Source organism: Muntiacus reevesi, chromosome 2 (genome assembly GCF_963930625.1).
Source record: "Muntiacus reevesi chromosome 2, mMunRee1.1, whole genome shotgun sequence".
In the NCBI taxonomy this organism is placed as follows: domain Eukaryota; kingdom Metazoa; phylum Chordata; class Mammalia; order Artiodactyla; family Cervidae; genus Muntiacus; species Muntiacus reevesi.
The window spans coordinates 108390850-108410689 of NC_089250.1; the positions used below are offsets into that span (position 1 = coordinate 108390850).

The 19840-nt window shown below is 37.5% G+C and overlaps 2 protein-coding genes across 8 annotated transcripts in view; one reads left to right on the forward strand and one right to left on the reverse strand.

The window, feature by feature from the left end:
- ECD (ecdysoneless cell cycle regulator) overlaps positions 1-10368 on the reverse strand; it is a 28002-nt gene extending 17634 nt beyond the window's left edge. Inside the window, exons 1-6 of one of the 3 annotated variants that reach the window (XM_065922559.1) lie at positions 10171-10368; positions 8314-8519; positions 4995-5112; positions 2670-2757; positions 2381-2559; positions 603-795 (exon numbers count right to left, since the gene is read on the reverse strand). In XM_065922559.1, the coding sequence (XP_065778631.1) occupies positions 603-795; positions 2381-2559; positions 2670-2757; positions 4995-5112; positions 8314-8518 (783 nt within the window). In that variant the 5' untranslated portion in view covers position 8519; positions 10171-10368. Of the gene's footprint in view, positions 1-602; positions 796-2380; positions 2560-2669; positions 2758-4994; positions 5113-8313; positions 8523-10170 lie in introns of all 3 variants that reach the window. The other 2 variants (XM_065922558.1, XM_065922561.1) reach the window with 2 other exon arrangements.
- A 116-nt stretch (positions 10369-10484) lies between these two features.
- FAM149B1 (family with sequence similarity 149 member B1) overlaps positions 10485-19840 on the forward strand; it is a 52636-nt gene continuing 43280 nt past the window's right edge. For 2 of the 5 annotated variants that reach the window (XM_065922570.1, XM_065922571.1), the window contains exons 1-3: positions 10485-10663; positions 15226-15330; positions 16318-16447. In XM_065922570.1, coding sequence (XP_065778642.1) covers positions 10617-10663; positions 15226-15330; positions 16318-16447 — 282 coding nt within the window. In that variant the 5' untranslated portion in view covers positions 10485-10616. Of the gene's footprint in view, positions 10664-15225; positions 15331-16317; positions 16448-19840 lie in introns of those variants that run through there. The other 3 variants (XM_065922569.1, XM_065922572.1, XM_065922573.1) reach the window with 3 other exon arrangements.

The window sequence follows — 19840 nt, forward strand, 5'->3', positions numbered from 1 at the left end:
TAATTCTCTGGAGGAAATGAAATGTTTTATTGCTAAAAGATATAATTGCTCAAATAGGGAAAATTTGGTCAGAAATAGCTAGGAAACTTTGAGATATAAAATAGGAAATCAGGTCTCTTACAGTCTTCCTCTTCTGGATAGGAGAAAAGAAAAAATCAAGGATATGAAACCAGTCAATCCTAAACAAAATCAACCCTGAATATTCACTGGAAGGACTGGTGCTTTAGTTGAAGCTCCAATACTTTGGCCACCTGATGTGAAGAGCCGACTCACTGGAAAAGACCCTGATGATGGGAAAGATTGAGGACAGAAGGAGAAGGGAGCAACAAAGGATGAGATGGTTGGATGGCATCACCAACTCAATGGACATGAGTTTGAGCAAACTCAGAGAGATAGTGAAGGACAGGGAAGCCTGGCGTGCTGTAGTCCATGAGATTGCAAAGTCGGACATGACTTAGCAACTGAACAATAACAACAAAAAGTCTATATTAACCTGCTATGAGGACACAGAATATTCCCAATTTTTTCCTAGTGAACAATTAAAATAATGTTCAATATTCTTTTCAGTGAGAGAAACTAAATGACCAAGAGAGCTATCTTACCGATGTCATTATTCGTGTTTCAGGCAAGAATGTCTTGAAAACACGACAGGCCCGCAGGTCAATGGGGTCCCGGAGGTAAAATGCCTGGACTCCTGCAGCCACCAATCTGGGGTGCTGCTTCAGCACCGCTGCAATGCCAGCTGGGAGGAAGCAGTGTGCTTGATGAAGGGAGGCTTTAATTTTTTCTGGGTACCTGTGACAGGTGACATAATCACTTTTATTTTATGATATGACAGAGTTTATTTTCCTGGGCTCCAAAATCACTGTAGATGGTGACTATAGCCATGAAATTAAAAGACGTTTACTCCTTGGAAGAAAAGCTATGACCAACTTAGACAGCATATTAAAAAGAAGAGACATTACTTTGCAACAAAGGTCCATCTAGTCAAAGCTTTGGTTTTTTCAGTAGTCATGTATGGATGTGAGAGTTGGACCATTAAAGAAAGCTGAGCACTGAAGAATCAATACTTTTCAAGTGTGGTGTTGCTGAAGACTCCTGACAGTCCCATAGGCTGCAAGATCAAACCAGTCCATCCTAAAGGAAATCAGTCCTGAATATTCACTGAAAGGACTGATGCTGAAGCTGAACCTCCAATATACTTTGGCCATGTGATGTGAAGAACTGACTCATTATAAAAGACCCTGATGCTGGGAAAGATTGAAGGCAGGAGAAGGGGACGTCAGAGGATGAGATGGTTGGATGGCATCACTGAGTCAATGGACATGAGTTTGAGCAAGCTCCGGGAGTTGGTGATTGACAGGGAAGCCTGGTGTGCTGCAGTCCACGGGGTCACAAAGAGTTAGACACAACTGAGCAACTGAACCGAACTGAACTGATGTAAATATCTATGATTCTTATACCATTTACTTTCCTCTTAACATTTTATCTTGTCTTGGTTCATCAAGAGTAAGATGAGTGAGATGAAAAGAATGACAACTCTCTTGTCACCCTTGGGAATTCCCTGGTGGTCCACCGGTTAAGATTTGGCGCTTTCACTGCCAGCAACAACCCAGGTTCACTCCCTAGTTGGAGAACTAAGATTTCCATGCTGAGCGGCCAAAAAATTAACTGTTTAAAAAAGATACTCTATATACTAAAGACTACAGGTAGGAAAAGAGAGAAAGAAAAAGTGAAAGAAATGGAAAATAAAGAGAAGCGATTAAGGTGGTCCAATTAAAAAAAAATGAAAACGTTACTACCATACTTTGAAAAGAAATTCAGAATTTATTCTCCTAAAAAATGGTACAAAGTGTACTGAAGCAAAGCTAAAAGAGATTATTATTTAATACTGTTATGATCTGAACAGTACTAAACATTTAATAGGCACTCAAATTTGAATGGCTGAACTAATACATTATTAGACTGAGGTGTTCTCTTCTGAATAGAACCTAACGTGCTCCAACTAAGTCAGGGAATTCCATATATTCACCCAGAATCACAGAAAAATCCTGAACAGATTGTGCTCACTCATATTTTCATCTCTAAAGGTCTGAAAATTTTTATCTATGGATCTACATAACACTTAGCCACACTCTCTAAGGTAAATAAATGCAAAAACACTGGGTCTGTAACCTTCAAATGGCAACTAAAAGATACATCTGTTTCTCAATTTTAAAACACATTAAGTTTAATTTGTTGGTCAGTTTCACAAAGGATGAAGACAGAATGAAAATCAGCACTAATCTAGGTGAAAGAAATGCTTAGATTCAACAAAAGACTTGAGCAACAGGAAGTCAAAAGGCTCCCTGACTGGCAGTGAAAGTGTCAGTTTTCTTACCCTCTGATGCGTCTATTCACAGCAGCTCGTACAGATTCGGAAGCCAGAATTTTTTCTGGGTGTGTTGAGATTATACTCAGTGATTGTGAGATTGTTGGGGGTGTGGTAGGTAACCAGGATACTGTTCCAGATTTCCTTGGTGCAGGAATAATGCACAACTCCCCTTGGTGGAAAAATACCTGCAAAGTGATATAGTTTCCATACTTGGCACTGACAAAATCCAGGTACATATGAAAATGATGCAACATGGTTTCACCTCTGTAAATTTTCTAAACTTGGATATACTAACCCTGTTGGCACTATTATCAGGATCCAACCATTTAGGGAGAAAGTCAGCAGCTTCTATTAACAAGAATTCACCGTCATTGTCTTCAATTCTAACACAAAAGAAATTTCAACTTTGAATTAAAAGAAGTACATATTTGCTAATAATCAAAACAGATTTGTTCTAATACATTTTTGCCCTAATCTTAGTAAATAAATATGAGTATATACCATAGATTTCTATAATTATGTAGATTTCTATAATTAAGCAAAATGTTTTAAGATACCATTAAGTACCGAAGGGATAGTCTATAATTGTAAGGAGGAATTCGAGAGTGATAAGGAGAAAAAAATAAGTACATAATTAAATAGTAGTAGAAAAAAATGTGAAAAATATACCAAGTACATAGGTCTTCAAAAGAAAAAAAAAATCACATACAGCCAAGATTAGGAAAACCTTTATGGAGGAAGTACTACTGTGCCCTGAAAGATACTTTTGTCTTGCCTCATCTGCATCACTTTTTAAAAATTTAGATTTCTGAGGATGTAATACAGTCACATGATTAAAACAAAAAAATACACAAATAGTTATGTCTCTCATACATGAAAAAGTCTCCTTGCTACTTTTGTATCTATATGCCCAACCCCTTCACCATTGTTACTTCTTGTCTATCCTTCTAGAGTTTGCTTATGTGTAAAGTAGTCAATAGGAATATAAATTTTTTTCTTCTCCTGTTGCATGAATGTTAGCACACTATATATATTGTCCCAGATTATTTTCACTTTTAATGGGTGGAGATACAATATATCCAGAACAAGAGAGATGCTCTGGGGAGTGGGAACAGCATAAGCAAAACTATGGAGGTGGCATTTAAGGTAGAGATTTGAAGACTGACAACAAATTAAAAAAAAAAAAGGGACTAGAAAAACACAGTTATATCATTTTGTGAACAGCTTTAAATGGTGGCAGAATCCAGTGAGAATGAGTTTAATTTTATAAACAAAACAAATGGAATGTTTTGGAGTGGGGAAGTAAAATGGTTTGAGCTCTACTTTAAGAATATTTATCTGGCAGAGACATAGAGGAAAAACTTCTTTCTTTTTCTAATTAAAAAAAAAAAAAAACCTGACAAGGCAGTACATGCTTATTAAAAGAGCTTTAGAGGCCTAGTGGGTCAGTATGACCCATCACTGCATATATAAATATCAGAATCAGCATATGAAAGGCACTGCCCCCTCCTTATTATCCTAGTAAAGACATAAACTACCATATTTGTGCCTGTTTATTGAAAATTCTACCATTTATTTTAAAAGTATGGTTACCTATTTGTAGGTGTGGTAATAGTAATGTTGCATTATCTCTTAAGTTTACATCCTAAAGTATTTAAAAATCAAATGGTATAATATTGGAGGTTTGTTTTAAAACAGTCTTCCTTCTCTGGTGGCTCAGTTGTTAAGAGTCAGTCTGCCAATCGGGAGATTTGGGTTCAATCCCTGATCCGGGAAGATTCCATATGCCACAGAGCAACTAACTTGGGAATGACAAAGAATCATCAGTTCCCATAATATTTTAAAATTTGAATTACAATGCATTATTATCTACTTTGCTTCCTATCCATACAATTGTTTACTGATGTCTCTTTAAATTTCTTCTGTATATAGTTTCTCAAAAAAAAAAATAGAGCTATAGAGGAAGACATAGAGAAATCTGTGAAATACATATATATATATGTATGAATTTCTTTTTTTAAGACATAGAAATTTGATAGTGATTACTTTTGGGATATCAGAGCAGGACACCCTTTGGTATTGCTTGGATTTTATTTACCAGGTGTACTTGTTCTTTCATAACAAGAATAAAAAAAGAAGAGAAAACCTCAACTAAACAGGTTTTGTGTGAAATTTTTTGGAAGTTAAAACTCTCAGATGATACTTTAACTCTTCTTTAAGAAAAGGAAGTCATCAGCAAAAAGGAAGAAAACACAGAAATCACATTTAAAACCTACATCTGTGTGTGTGTGTGTGTGTGTGTATATGCGTGTGTGTACACACACACATATCTCCCTCCCTCAAAAGCCTCCCTCCCTTTCCCTTACTCCATCCCTCTAGGTCATCACAGAGCATGAGGCTGGGTTCCCTGTGTTATATAACAACTTCCCAGTATCTATCTATTTTACACAAAGTAGTGCATATATGTCAATGTTACTGTCTCAATTCATTCCATCCTCACATTCCCCCACTTTGTCCACAAGTCTGTTCTCTACTAGGTTCATCAGTATCATTTTTCTAGATTCCATACATATGCATTAATATGATACTTGTTTAAGAATTATTAATAAGACTATAATACCTTGCTACTAACTCTGGAAATTCTTTTGTAATTTGCTTCACTATATAAACAATAAACCATTCATCCTCAATGTTATCCCCAAACTTTGTCATGCCAAATATATGAGCAGGAACATCTCCTAAAAACAAGAGAAAAGCAATGATATAATCAAATAAATTTGTCAGTTCAAATAAAAGTACAAGCAATCATTCAATTAAACAAACTTTTATTGACTGGCTCTGCTCCAGGAGTATGGCCATATACCGGGAGCTGGGGTTGCAATCCTGAACAAGATATAAGAAGCTTACTCTTGAAGAGCTTAGAGTCTGGACAACAGGAGATAGATAACCAATCACAAAACAAGATGATGAGCGGAGGTATGCACTGAGGGCTACGTGGTCATAGAGTATGTGATATCTGGGCTATGCTCCTCTGGAGGAATGACCACAGCAGACTTCCCAGAGAGAGAGAACACGTGCATGTGGAAAGACACAGAGGCATGACAGACAACTGTGTGTTCTGGGAGTATCAGCAGAAATTTTCAAATAAGTGCACTATCCAAAAATATGTAGAACTTAAACAATATACTCAGATAGCCAAGGGGTCAAAGAAGAAGTCATAAGGGGGATTAGAAAATATTGGGAGATGAATGAAAACCAGGGCTTCCCTGGTGGCTTAGACGGTAAAGAATCTACCCACAATACAGGAGACCCAGGTTCAATCCCTAGGTGGGGAAGACCCTCTGGAGGAGGAAATGGCAACCCACTCCAGTATTCTTGCCCAGAGAACTCCATGGACAGGTTACAGTCCATGGGGTTGCAAAGAGTCAGACACGGTTAACCAACTAACACTTTTACTTTAATACTTTCAATGAAAACCAATACAACAAACCAAGCATATGGGATACAGTGAAAGCGGTGCTAGGACGAAGTTTACAGTTATAAAAGATCTCAGATCAACAATCTAACTTTATACCTTAAGGAACTAGAAAAAGAAGAACTAAACTCAAAGCTAGAGGAAGGAAATAATGAAAATTAGAGCAGAGATCAATGAAATAGAGAATAGGAAAGCAATATTTTAAAAAATCAACTAAACTGAGTTGGTTTGTTTAAAAGGTCAACAAAATTGACAAAACATTAGATTAACTAAGAAAAACAGACTCAAATAGCTAAAATCAGAAATGAAAGAGGGAATATGAACAACCTATGCCACCAAAAAAAAAAATTATAAGGAAACACAATGAACAACTGTACACCAACAAACTGGATAGCTTAGAAGAAATGCATAAATTCCTGGAAGCACACAACTTATCAAGACTGGAACACACAGAAGTAGAAAACTTGTACGTATCTATAATAGTAAGGAAAGTGAATTCATAATCAGAAACTTCTCAACAAAGAAAAGCCCAGGACTAGATGACTGCACTAGAAAACTCTACCAAACATTTAAAGAAGAATTAACATTAAAAAAAAAAAAAAAAAAACTGAAGAGGAGGAAACATTCCCAAACTTATTTTATGAGGCCAGCATGAGCCAACAAAACACTTGCAAACTACTTCAACAACATGTTAAAAGGATTGTACACCATGACCAAGTGAGATTTATTCCTGGAATGCAAGGATGATTTGACACAGGAAAACCAACCGACGTAATATACCATATTAACAGAATGAAGGTCAAACAAGTGTACTGTAGAGTGTCTCAAGAGTTGCCCTGGCAAAAAAAACAGCCACACAATGTAATATACCATATTAACAGAATGTAGGTCAAACAAGTGTACTGTGGAGTATCTCAAGAGTTGCCATAGCAAGAAAAAATGCCACCCAGGTGAGACAAATTGCACCACCAACTCCTCTCCCTACTCCGGATCTCCCAAGCTTCTTTAACTAGAGAAGCTCCAGTGCCTTCATTTTTATCTACCTTACATATTAAGGGCTTCCCTTGTGGCTCAGCTAGTAAAGAATCCTCCTGTAATGAGGGCGACCTGGATTGGATCCCTGGGTTGGGAAGATCCTCTGGAGAAGAGAAAGGCTACCCACTGGAGAATTCTCTGGCCTGGAGAATGCCATGGGGTCACAAAGAGTCGGATATGACTGAGTGACTTTCACTTTACATATTAAACTTCAATTTTAATTTCATCCAGAAGCAATGCAGAACTGTTGGAGGGTGTTAGGCAGGAGAGTGACAATATCAAATTCGTTTTACAAAGGTAACTGTCAACACTGTCAGGGACTGGAGCCACTGGGACCAGACAGATTAGTTAGGGGCCACCTCAGTCTTCCAGATGAAGAGGGCCTAGACTGTAGCCAAACAGATGTGAGAGAGGGTCAGATTTCAGGAGTAATAGTAGGATTTAGTGCCTGTGGAACACGGTGAAGTGAGGATGTGAGGATGATTTTGAATTACTAACAAGCTTGACTACTAGGTGGATAGTAATACCATTAAGCAAGACAAGAAAACACTGTGTAAAAATTATTTTTGAGAAAAAAGATAGGGAATTAGTTTTGGCCGTGCTCTGCTAATGGGACAGTGTTCTTGCCAATAAGTATCACACGTATCAGTGATAAGGCATTCAATAAAATTAACATTTTACATTTGGCAACTGCTAGCCAAAAGGTAACAGAAGCACTAAAATGAGAGCCAGAATGAAGGAATCACAAGATGTCAGGCTCCTGATATGAAATAAGATCCCACAGAAGATGGTGGTGCATGAGTAGAGCCTTGGTAAATTATCCATGACTCACTTTAGTGAAGTTATAAGAAATGAGATGACAAAGTGCCATTTTTGGCCACAGATTTGGTCAGATCTGAAGCACTGACAATACAGGGAAGCAGTGAAAGAATGTCTAAATGCTTCTGTGTGGAAAACAGTGGTTATTTATCTCAATTATTTCTCTTTATAAGCCAAGCAGAGCCACTCTTAGACCCTTAGCAAAACAACTGTATGAAACAAGGCAGCCTAGTAAACACACTATCAAGACAGGAATACAGAGTAACAGCTGAAAGAACTATGGTTAAAGAAGCCAGCCTGAACCTGTTCAGTGTGGGTACCTAGATATACGATGGCACAGCAAAGTTCAAAAGAAAAGCCATGGCTTGATAAAGTTGAGTATATATTAGTTTCTAAGATAATGACTGTTAGAAAGCTTTCATCAACATGAATTTTTTTAAAAATTTTTTTAAGTTCAAGAGCTTAATTGAATTTCAGCAAATACCATAAACAGTTCAGGATATAAATCTCCTGACAACACTGAATGAACTGTGAACTATTACCCATCACTGGTGTCAGAAGGACATTAAAAGTCACATGTATCAAAGCAAAGTAAGCAAAAGAACCTTACCTTTCCCAGGTTTATATTTGAGATTGAAAGGCTGATTCTGCCAGATATAGGGGACCAGTATAGGTGCAAACTGGGTCATTATCCTCTCAATGTACTTTTGAAGGATCTCTCTGTGTTCTTCTGGGTCCCCTCGTTTATCTGGTATCAGGAACAGGCGATACTCTACGGTGTCTTCCACTGTAGCAAACTTCATATTTTCCTCCATTCTTCTTTGAAAGTTACATTTAAAGTTTCAATAATATAAACCATATAGAACAATGTAGAAGTAATATCCTAGTCCCTGAACTATGCTAGGCAATTCCATTAACATTGTTTCCCCAAATTCAGTGATTCACATACCATCATCATGATTTTTGCATTGACCACATACCAACTATAGTAACGCTTACTTAATATTCTTTTAATGACAGTTTTATACTTACAATTATATTAAAAGAACTTTTAATATACTACAATAAATGGCAATCCAATACCACATTCCCAAACTAATAAATAAGCATTAGGAATAAAATAAAAAATGTTTGCCCTTGCATTATCAGTGGTGCATATAACACACTTTCAGAAACACTGCAATAACATCTTTTGAAACACTATCAAAAGTCCCAGATCTGCCAAAAGTCCCAGTTGTGTTCCGGACATTTCATTTTCTCTTCCTGTGGCTTTTCCCTTAATTGGAGAATGAGACTGTTATCTATTATCTCTATAATCCTTCCCTAGATACAAGGCAATGGCACCCCACTCCAGTACTCTTGCCTGGAAAATCCCATGGATGGAGAAGCCTGGTAGGCTGCAGTCCATGGAGTCGCTAAGAGTCAGACACGACTGAGCGACTTCACTTTCACTTTTCACCTTCATGCATTGGAGAAGGAAAAGGCAACCCACTCCAGTGTTCTCACCTGGAGAATCCCAGGGACGGCGGAGCCTGGTGGGTGGGCTGCCCTCTATGGGATCGCACAGAGTCGGACACGACTGAAGCGACTTAGCAGCAGCAGCAGCAGTTAAATTTTTAATATTTAAATGTTCTTAAGCACAATCTCCCTTACTCTGCATAATTTAAATCTTTCCCATTGTGTGGGATAGAGGAATTCAAAACTACAGAATATTCATTCCTATCATTTCACCCCGAAATAATCTGCCCATGGCTCTTGATCCTACAACTATCTGTTCTAAATTTTCCCCCTTTTCAGGTTTCAGAAGGTATAGCTCTGGTATATTAAGAGGTGGTGAATAACTATTTTCTAAGGGTTTCGCTCACATACAAAGTACTAGTTCACTATTGTTGCCAGGTGAGGCTTAGTAAAAGAAAAAACTGCGCTGGATCGTCCACTTCACGGGTGCAATTCGATTTTCAGATTTGTTTTTCTAACGGATTAGTAAAATGAGGTCCAGGGGAACTTGCATCTTCTATCCAGACACTCTTTCACTACAGACCGTCCAAATTATCATTTGGCCTTTTCCAAGTGCCTGCGTGCTAAGTCGCTTCAGTCATGTCCGATTCTTTGAGACCCTATGGATTGGGAATTCATGGGATTCTCCAGGCAAGAATACTGGAGTGGTTTGCCATTTCCTTCTCCAGGGGATCTTCCCGACCCAGGGATCGAACCTGGGTCTTCCCCATTGCAGACAGATTCTTTACCATCTGAGTTACCAGGAAAGCCTTATTATGAAGAATTTAGTGACAGGGCTAAAAGGGACTTCTGAGACCACGCAGGCTAACTACACACTGTAAATATGAGAAAACTGGGAGCACAGCAAGAGAAGCAACCAAGCAACAGAGGCCTGGCTTGGAGTCTAGAGGCTCTTTACTCAGACTAGGCTCTCTCCTTCACCCAACAAAATGAAGCAAATTCCGCTTACGGTTCTGGACCTGGGCCTCTTCGGCAACTGTTACAGCACCTTTCCTCAGCCGTCTCTCCTACCTAGTGAGCTGGTGGGGAACTGCAAGCAGTACACACAGCCTGGCCCAGGCTGGGTCCACACGTTCGTCTGGAACCAGAACCAGAGGAAACTCCGAAAGTCAGAAACGACTCAGCCTCGGAACCCCGAGCCGTCGTCCCGAGGCACGTCGGCGGAAGCATTAGGCGAGTGCTCCTGTGATATCGTCACTTCCGCCCCCACGGGGAAGCCGGAAGACTAGGGAGGTGGGAACCCTGGGAAAGTGGAGGTCTGGAGTCTAGGAAACGGGGCGTGACGGGGCCGGAAGGTGGCGGGAGGGGGCCGAGCCGGAGCGGGCGGGAGGGCCAGGCCTGGAGGCCCCCACCCTGGCTTCTCCGCCCCCGCCGCGGCTGAGGAGGAAGAGAAGGATGACCTCCAGATACACGAGGAAGGCGGTGCCACAGAACTTGGAGTTGTGAGTGAATTGCTCAGCTACTCCAGCCCGGGCCGGGGGGTGCGGAGGAGGGTCGCAGGCGCTTTGGGGACCCTGCCTGCCCAGTCCCTTGCTCCTTTTACCTTTCCCAGGGTGAGGGAAAAGAAAATCTTCGGAATTCTCTCCTACCAGCTTTGCCGGACGTTGGCCCTTCTGTTTCCTTCTCCGCTAATAAGGGCGTGCTACTTGTGGTGTTCCAGAAACGTGGTGTTTGGCCTGCACTTCTTGAGCTTAGGGACTTGGTTTCTTAAGCCATTTTGTAGTTTCCACGTGTTCCATGCCCCAGTGTCAATGGACACTGACAACTCGTGAAGCTAATAGCTGAGTGCTACAAGAAAGTTGAATACGTCTGGTGCTAACCACAGTGCAAAGCTACTTATATGCATTAGCTCACAACTCTATTAATAAGGATACCAGATAGGAACTATTATTATTTTGCACAGATAAAGATCCCAGGTTTAAAGGCTGTAGCATGCCAGAGATCACACAGCCAGAAGGTGGTGGAGCTGAAGTATAAACCTGTTGTCTGATTTTGAAGCTTGTGGTCATAACCATTACACATAACTGCCTCTCCACCTCTGCAACTTAGTGTCGGAATCCTTGAGGATCAGTTTTGCTTTTGAGACTTTAGAGACCAAGTGTGCTGTGTGCTAAGTCACTTCAGTCTTCTCCAACTCTTGGAGACTCTCTGGATTGCCATAGAGGCTCCTCGGTCCATGGGATTTTGCAGGCAAGAGTACCGGAGTGGGTTGCCATGCCCTCCTCCAAGGAATCTTCCCAATGCAGGGCTGGAACCTGGGTTTTCCATATTGCAGGCAGATTCTTTACCATCTGAGCCACCAGGGAAGCCCAGAGAGCAAATATTTCTGGCTTAAAGATCCACCTCCCACCCTAGTGAAATGTTGTAATTTAGGAAGTAATGATAATGCCACACATTTATTAATACTTTATACTTTCAAAAATACTTTCACATCTTCATTCTTGTGACAACTCTGTAAGATGAGTATGATTATCTTCAGTTTTTCAGCAGATGAAATATAAGAAAGGTACACACCTTAAGATTATATAACCAATAGGATTTGAGCTTGGACTTTTCAACCCCAAATACCAATTTTTTTCCTCCACTGAACTGTGTAATTTTAACAACCATACATTTATTAATTAACTATTATCTATACAGAGTAATAACAGGCGTGGTATTTTCAGTCACATCTGGGTTTCTGTTTAGACTCTTTTCTAGCCTTATTAATTTTAGGCAAATTACTAAATTTTTGAGCTTTCACTTCTGTAATATAGGCTAAGACCTTATCTAAAAGTATATTTAAAAGTGATGGCATAGAGCTTGACACATAGTAAGTCCTCACTAAGTGGTAATTTCCTTGTCCCTTCCCACCTCTATTTGGTATAATAGCCATATAAGAAAATCAGTCTATGATCTTTCTTTGCCTTTCAGAAGCTTTTTGTCTATTAAAAAATAGGATAGAACACAGAAGCAACTCAGTTAAGCTTTTTAGGAACTAGGAAGAAGAAAGTCATTTCCCAATCTAGGGAGCAGGGCTTAGCCAAAAACCTGCTTTTATAATTAATTCTGACCCGATTATGAGAGTGAAACAAAAGTATCATTTACAGAAAAAAATTGTTGATTGCACTTACTGGATCGGAATTATTGACCCAGTATCTTGTTGTTGTTGTTGCTTAGTCATCTGACTCTTTTGCAACCGCATGGACTGTAGCCCACTAGGCTCCTCTGAACATGGGATGTCCCAAGCAGGAATACTGGAGTGGGTTGCCATTTCCTTCTCCAGGGGATCTTTCTGACCCAGGGATCAAACCTGCATTCTCTGCCTTGGCAAAAAGATTCTTTACCACTGAACCACCTGGTTATATTACTTGTTCTCTATTGTTGATTTCATACTCCCTAAAGATAACTCTCCCAAAAGATGATTCTCTAGAAGTGTCAGAATAATGTGAATAATGACAATAATGAAGACTATATGCGTTTAAATGACAGTATATTAAAGGTACTTTTCCCTTTTGGTGTTATAATGATAATTTGCTTTGAAGAACTAACTTTAGTTTTCTGATGGTTCCAAATTAAAAAGATTTTGACATAAGCATACAGCTTAACATTTTTTAAATGATAAATCTCAAGCATAACCGTATAGTGAATAATATAATGACCTACCCATCACTTACATTAAAGTTATCAAAATTTTAATATATTTGCTTCATATTTCATCTGTATATTTTTTCAGCCTGTCATCTGTGAAATATTGGAAAACCCCAGACATCATCATTTCACCCCATATGCTTCATTACGCATTTCTAAAAATTATATACATTTTCTTATTTAATAACCATAAACTTATGATCAAAGTTAATATATCTTTCAGTATTATCTGATTGTTACTTCACAACAGGATTTCTCTGACAGGCTAAAATATGTCTTAAGTTTCTATTTCATGGCTGGAATCCACATTTCTGATCTCCACTACTGTTTCAAGGACAAGCTTTTGGTTATAAGATCATTGAATGAGAGAAGAAAAAAGCTCTCCACAAATTCAGCTCCGCCATAGAGAAATAATTTAAAGTACAGGCTCTGCTGAGTAGGTCTTTATCTTTATATACAAAAATGGTACAATTTACTAAAATCTCAAACTATTCATTTGCTCTGAGCAGCCGCAGACAATTTGGATTTGAATCCTGGCTCCATCACTTACTAGCCATGTGACCTTAAGCAAGTTACTTAATCCTTCAGTTCCTCACTTTCCTTTCTTGTGGAATAAGAGTATTACATTTATAACACACATTTGCATATTAAAAGTCCTGGGAAAACCTATTGTAAAGAAACCTGTGTAACTTTGTTTAACCTATCAAGTTATTTAACTATAGGATTTTGTGGGGAAAGAAAATCTTCTCTAGATGATTAGGACTGGAACATACAATAACTGACCCCATAGTTTATTCTGAGGCTTCCCTAGTGGCTCAGATGGTAAAGAATCTGCTTGCAGTGCGGGAGACCCAGGTTCGACCCCTGGGTTGGGAAGATCCCCTGGGGAAGGGAGTGACTACCCACTCCAATATTCTTGTCTGGAGAATCCATGGACAGAGGAGCCTAATGGGCTCCAGTCTATAGGGTCACGAAGAGTCAGACACAACTAAAGCAGCACTTTCACTTTTTTCATAGTTTATTCTAATGCACATGTTGAACTCTCTAGAACAGCACTGTCCAATAGAAATATAATACAAAACACATAACTTAAAATTTTCAGATACTCACATTAAAAAATAGTAGAAACAGGTGAAATTAACTTTTTAATCTTTTTAAGTAATTATGGACTTACAGGAAGTTACAAAAATAGTACATAAAGTCCCATGAACCCTTCACTCAGATTCCCCCAGTGATGACAATTTATGTAACTCTCAAAGCCATGAAACTGACATTGGTACAGTACTGTTAAGTAGACTATAAACCTTACTCAGTTTTCATCAATTTTTATATCCACTCTTTTGTGTATGTATATATATACATAGTTCTATGCAATTTGGGCTCATTTATATGTTTATTTAACCACCAGTGCAATCAAGATATAGGACTGTTCTATCACCACCAAGAAACATCCTTATATACCCCTTTATAGTCACATCCATTCCTTTTTTCATACTCTGGAACCACTAATCTTCTCTTCACCTCTGTATTTTTCTCATTTGTGAATGTAATAGAAATAGAATCATATAGTACATGCAGCCTTTTGAGATTGGCTTTTTTCAGTAAGTATGATGCCTTTGCAATCCATCCAAGTTGTTGCATGTATCAATTCACTCCTTTTTATTGCTAAATCATATTCCACTGTGTGTGTAGAGATACCAAAGTTTAATTATTCACCTGTGAAAGGACATTTCAGTTGTTCTAATTTTTTTCCAATTATAAATAAAGCTGCTCTGAATGTTTGTGTACAGATTTTGTGTGAACATAAATTTTCATTTCTCTGGGATTAAATACCCAACAGAGCAATGGGTAGGTCTTATGATAAATGCATGCATTTAGTTTTATAAGAAACTCTGAAATTATTCCCGAGTGGTTGTACCATTTTACATTCCTACCAGCAGTGTATGAGAAATCCAGTTTCTCCATGTCTTCACCTGCATTTAGTGTTATCACTGTATTTTATCTTAGCTGTTCTAATAAGTGTGTTTTATACATTATTATGTTTTTAATTTACAGTGAAATAAGTTTTAATATATTTTGTTTAACCCCTGTATATCTGGAATATTATCATTTTAACATATAACCAAAATAAAATAATGAGTGGTACATTGTACATTCTTGTTGTACTAAGACTTCAAAATCCTGTGTGTTTAACACTTAAAAGTCTATCTCATTTCCAACTGACGACATTTTAACTGCTAGTGGCTAATGGCTGTTGCATTGGACAGTGCACTTCCTGGACAGCAAGAAGTAGGTAACTTAACTTGTAGATCAAGTTACTGAAAAGTATATATTTTTTCTTTACAAAAAATATAACTGTTTTTCCATTTCACAGGAAAGGAATAACAAAACATGCTCTTAATCATCATCCTCTTCCTGAGCAACTGGATGAAATTTCCTCTACCAATGACAGCCATGAAAAAGACATAAGTTCCCAAAGGTAATGACACAAAGTGTACTGTTCGCTTATTGCACTTGATAATGGCAAAAGTTTTGGGTTTTTTGCCTTAGGATTGGTATCAAGCCTTGTACTAAAGAAACAAAAGAATTTTTGTCACACTTTTCAATACCATTCAACTTCCATTCTGGAACAACTAGTGGAAACATACTTATTTTTGTAATCTTTGAAAAACAGTATTATGAGGTAGTTAAAAGCAGAAACTCAGGAGGAATCCAAACAGATCTGATTTTAATCTTGGTTTTGCCACCTATTAGCTGAATAATATTGGGCAAGTTATTTACCTGGTAATAGTATCCCTTAAAGGGTATAGTGAATATAAATGAGATAAAATATAGTAAATGCTGAGTAAATATTAGCTGCAATTATTATTTTAAGAAATAGGACAGAGGAGATGGTAACTTCACAGAGGGTTCTGAAAAGCAGTTGTGGTATCATACAAAAATTATAGTCATAAAACCTTGTTTCAAAACCTAGTACTAAATCTCAAGAGTTTTTGTCTTTTTTTTTTTTTTTTTTTTTTGAGTTTTTGTCTTAAAATAAAGTACATCACTAGATGTACTGGTGAGTTATACATCACCAGATTGTTGTGAGGATAAAATGCATTTAATATCTGTGAAAGTGCTTAGTAAACTAAAAGTGACATACAAGTTCACATACTATTCCTAGTATTTCCAAAATGTCTTTAGTTTCTTGAGGGTAGATGTTATAAGTGAAATGTTAAAAAAAAATATTAACTGTAAACTAAGACTAGAATTATTTAGAATGGCTGCCATCAGTTCTGTAGGAATTAGGTCAGACCTTACTGTGATGCTTACATTTTAAATTTTTCATTTATTTTTGTCTCTGTAGATGTATTTGTACAAATGCCTATCACCTAAAAGATTGCTGAGTAGTTAATGCTGCAGAAACCTGAGGAAATATAAGAATTTTTCTGTTTTCTCTTTTCCTTCCCACTTGTGCATTTAGTGAATCTGACATCACACAAGAATCACCTTTTACATCAGCTGACACTGGAAACTCAAGGTCTGCTTTTCCAAGTTATACAAGCACAGGGATCTCTACTGAAGGCAGCTCGGACTTCTCCTGGGGATATGGTGTGAGTTGTATGTTATTGGTCTGATGGACTGTTTGCGTTCTGGGGGTTAGGATTTGTCAGTTTGGTCAGTATATTTCATACCTTCCCTCTCCTACCTTTTTTATTTTATTTGGCCATGCCATGTGGCATGCAGGATCTTAATTCCCCAACAAGGAATCAAACAGTGGAAGAGTGGAGTCTTAGCCACTGGGCCACCAGGAAAGTCCCTCCTACTTTGTTTATTTACCCTTTAAAATAGCTGTAAAGAAGGCATCAGTCTTCTGAGTAGTTGATCCTTAAAGATGCTTAGTGTTTGGCTTAAACAGCTGCAGGTCAGTATAGATCTGGGCCCTGGATCTACTCTGCTGTGCTCAGTCCACTAATGTGTCTCTCCGCTACTAATATTACCTTGTTGTTTAAAATGTTTTTGAAAGTTACCACTAAGCCATATAGACTTGGAAAATGTTTACACTATATTGTTAAATGAAAAAAAACCATTAAAAACAATATATGTAGTGTGGTTCTAATTTTATTTTACATATATTTTTGTTTATATATACTAGAAAAAAAGATTAAAGGTATTTACCTAAGATGTTATCAGCTGCTATTAATTAACTGAGTGATAATTAACTGTTAATTATCTGTAATTATCAGTTAACTGATAATTAACTGTTTTGATAATTAACTGTTATGATAATGAGGTTTATTTATTCATTCGTAACTATCTCCCATTGTATTTAAGACCAACAACCTTCAGAGAAAATTTAAAAGACAAATTTTATGCATGTTTATCACCTTGATGCAATAGGTATTTTTATTCTCTTTAATGTTTTGGTTTTTTTGGCCACAAGGCATGTGGGATCTTAGCTCCCAAAACCTGTACCCCCAGCATTGAAAGGCAAAGTCTTAATCACTGGACTGCCAGGGAAGTCCCTTCATTGTTTTTTTTAAGGGATATCTGATGCAGTGGGGTTGATGAGGAAAAAAAATTGTACAGCTTACAGAAAATTGCATAATTTACGTATTGGGTGTGCACGCATGTATGTGTGTATATGAAAACAGTACACCAACCAAGATTTAGACAGTCAGCCAGCTCCCACAAGACTCCTAGATGCCCTCTCCCAATCCCAAAGATAACCACTATTCTGATGTCTATCACCAGGTTTACGTGTTCTTGCCCTTTATATAAATGAAATCCTATAGTATGTATGAATAGTTATATCTGGCTTCTTTTGCTTAGAATTCTTTGGACAGTTCATACATGACATTGCATATATTTGTAGTCTGTGAATTGCCTATATTTCATACTCATATTTTTTTAATTTATCATTTTCATATTAATTAGTAGGAGTTCTTTATCTTTTAGATTAGGTGTGGTGAAAGTGAAAGTCGCTCAGTTGTGTCCAACTTTTTGCGACCTCATGGACTATACAGTCCATGGAATTCTCCAGGCCAGAATACTGGAGTGGGTAATCTTTCCCTTCTCCAGGGGATCTTCCCAACCCAGGGATTGAACTGGGGTCTCCCACATTGCAGGTGGATTCTTTACCAGCTGAGCTACAAGGGAGGAATACTTTTTCTATTAAGGACTAAATAGTAAATATTTCAGGCTTTGCGGACTGTCAGGACCCTCAGTTCTCATTGAGAAGGCAGCCATAGACAGTGCATAAATAAATTGGCATACAAGATTCCAATAAAATGTTATTAGAAAACAGGTTGTGAGCTGGGTTTATCCCACTGGTTATAGTGTGCTGACCCCTATTCTAAATACTTTTAACAGAGACTCTTAGGAAGCTGCATTGTGTCCCTTCACCCTATAGAACTAGAGAACTTTTGGTATTGTACCCAGTCGAAAACTTATTTACCAACTGCTGTTACAGGTAGAGGTAGCTAATGAATTGTATAAGTCAGGAAATGGGGCTTTCTGGAATGCCATTTTTTCCATTTATCCCCTTTCTCCTAATTCCTGCCTGGAACATGGACCTATGACTAAAGGTAAAACAGCCATCTTGAACCATAAAGCATCACTGAGGATGGAAATGATAGAAGAAACTGAATCCTTGTTAGCTATGGAGCTACCATATCAGCTTTTAATGCCTACCTGTAGATTAATTTTTTTATGAGAGAAAAATAAACTTTTGTTTAAGCCACTATTATAGTTTTTGTTAGTAGTAATTAAGTGCAGTTAATCACTAATACACTAATTCTTTGTTAAATGTATTGCAAATATCTTTTCCTGATAAGTGGCTATTGTAACTTTCACAAATTCTTCCACACTTAGGTCTTTAATCCCCTGCAATGGTTTTTTGTACATTCATGTATGTTTTTTGTTCCTTCATATATACTGAAGGAACATAATTTTAATTTTTCTATGTGGATAATGAATTGTTTCAGCACCATTTACTGACTAGTTCAGGATTTCTAAGCAAGGGCGTTTTTGGCATTTTGGATATGGCTGTACAGAAATGTCCCATGTATAGCAGGATGTTTAGTACTCATCTCTGCCTATTAAATACCTGTAGCAGCCTCTTGTCATGTGATCACTAAAGATGCACATACACATTTCCAGCTTCTTCCATGTGAAAGCAGTAGTTGCTCAGCCGCGTCCGACTCTCTGTGACCACATGGACTGTAGCCCTCCAGGCTCCTCTGTCCAAGGGATTCTCCAGGCAAGAATACTGAGTGGGTAGCCATTCCCTTCTCCAGGGGAGCTTCCTGATTCTTGTTGCATCCTTTTCTTGTTGATTTGCTGTTATCTCTGTTATACATTAAATTTTAAAATATAAAAGGGTTTGTTGCTGGGTTATCTAAACTGTTCTATTCTAAAATCGTGTTACTACAACTGACTTTAATGAAACTATAGCTTTATAATAATCTATAATATATGATAGGGAAGTCTTACTACACTGTTCATAATTGTATTGGCCAGTCTTTTTCATGTATGTTAAAATCTGATTATTAAATTGCATAGGTCAATTTGGAGAGAACTGCTATCTTTATGATAGTGAATTCTCCTAATCATAAATTTGATATATAAATCTATCCATTTAATATCCATTTCTTTAATGTCTTTTAATACATTTTTATAATTTTATCCATAAAAGTAATGTACATTTGTTGAAAATCTGTTCCTAGGTACCTTGCATGGTATATGAAAAATTGTATTTTTAATCTATTTTTGCTGGTATATAGGTGTAGAGTTCATCTTTTTTAAGGGAACCGAGTTCTAGGCTAATGTTGACTTCTATTTATATTCTTTGTCACATGTTTAAAACTTCTGATATTTCATTTAAATATTTTAATAGATTTCTCATCTGTTTAACACTAGATTAGATTTTCATTGGATTAATTATTTTTACCTTTTTTACTATCATAATCACATACGTAAAATTCATTCTTTTAAAGTAAACAAGT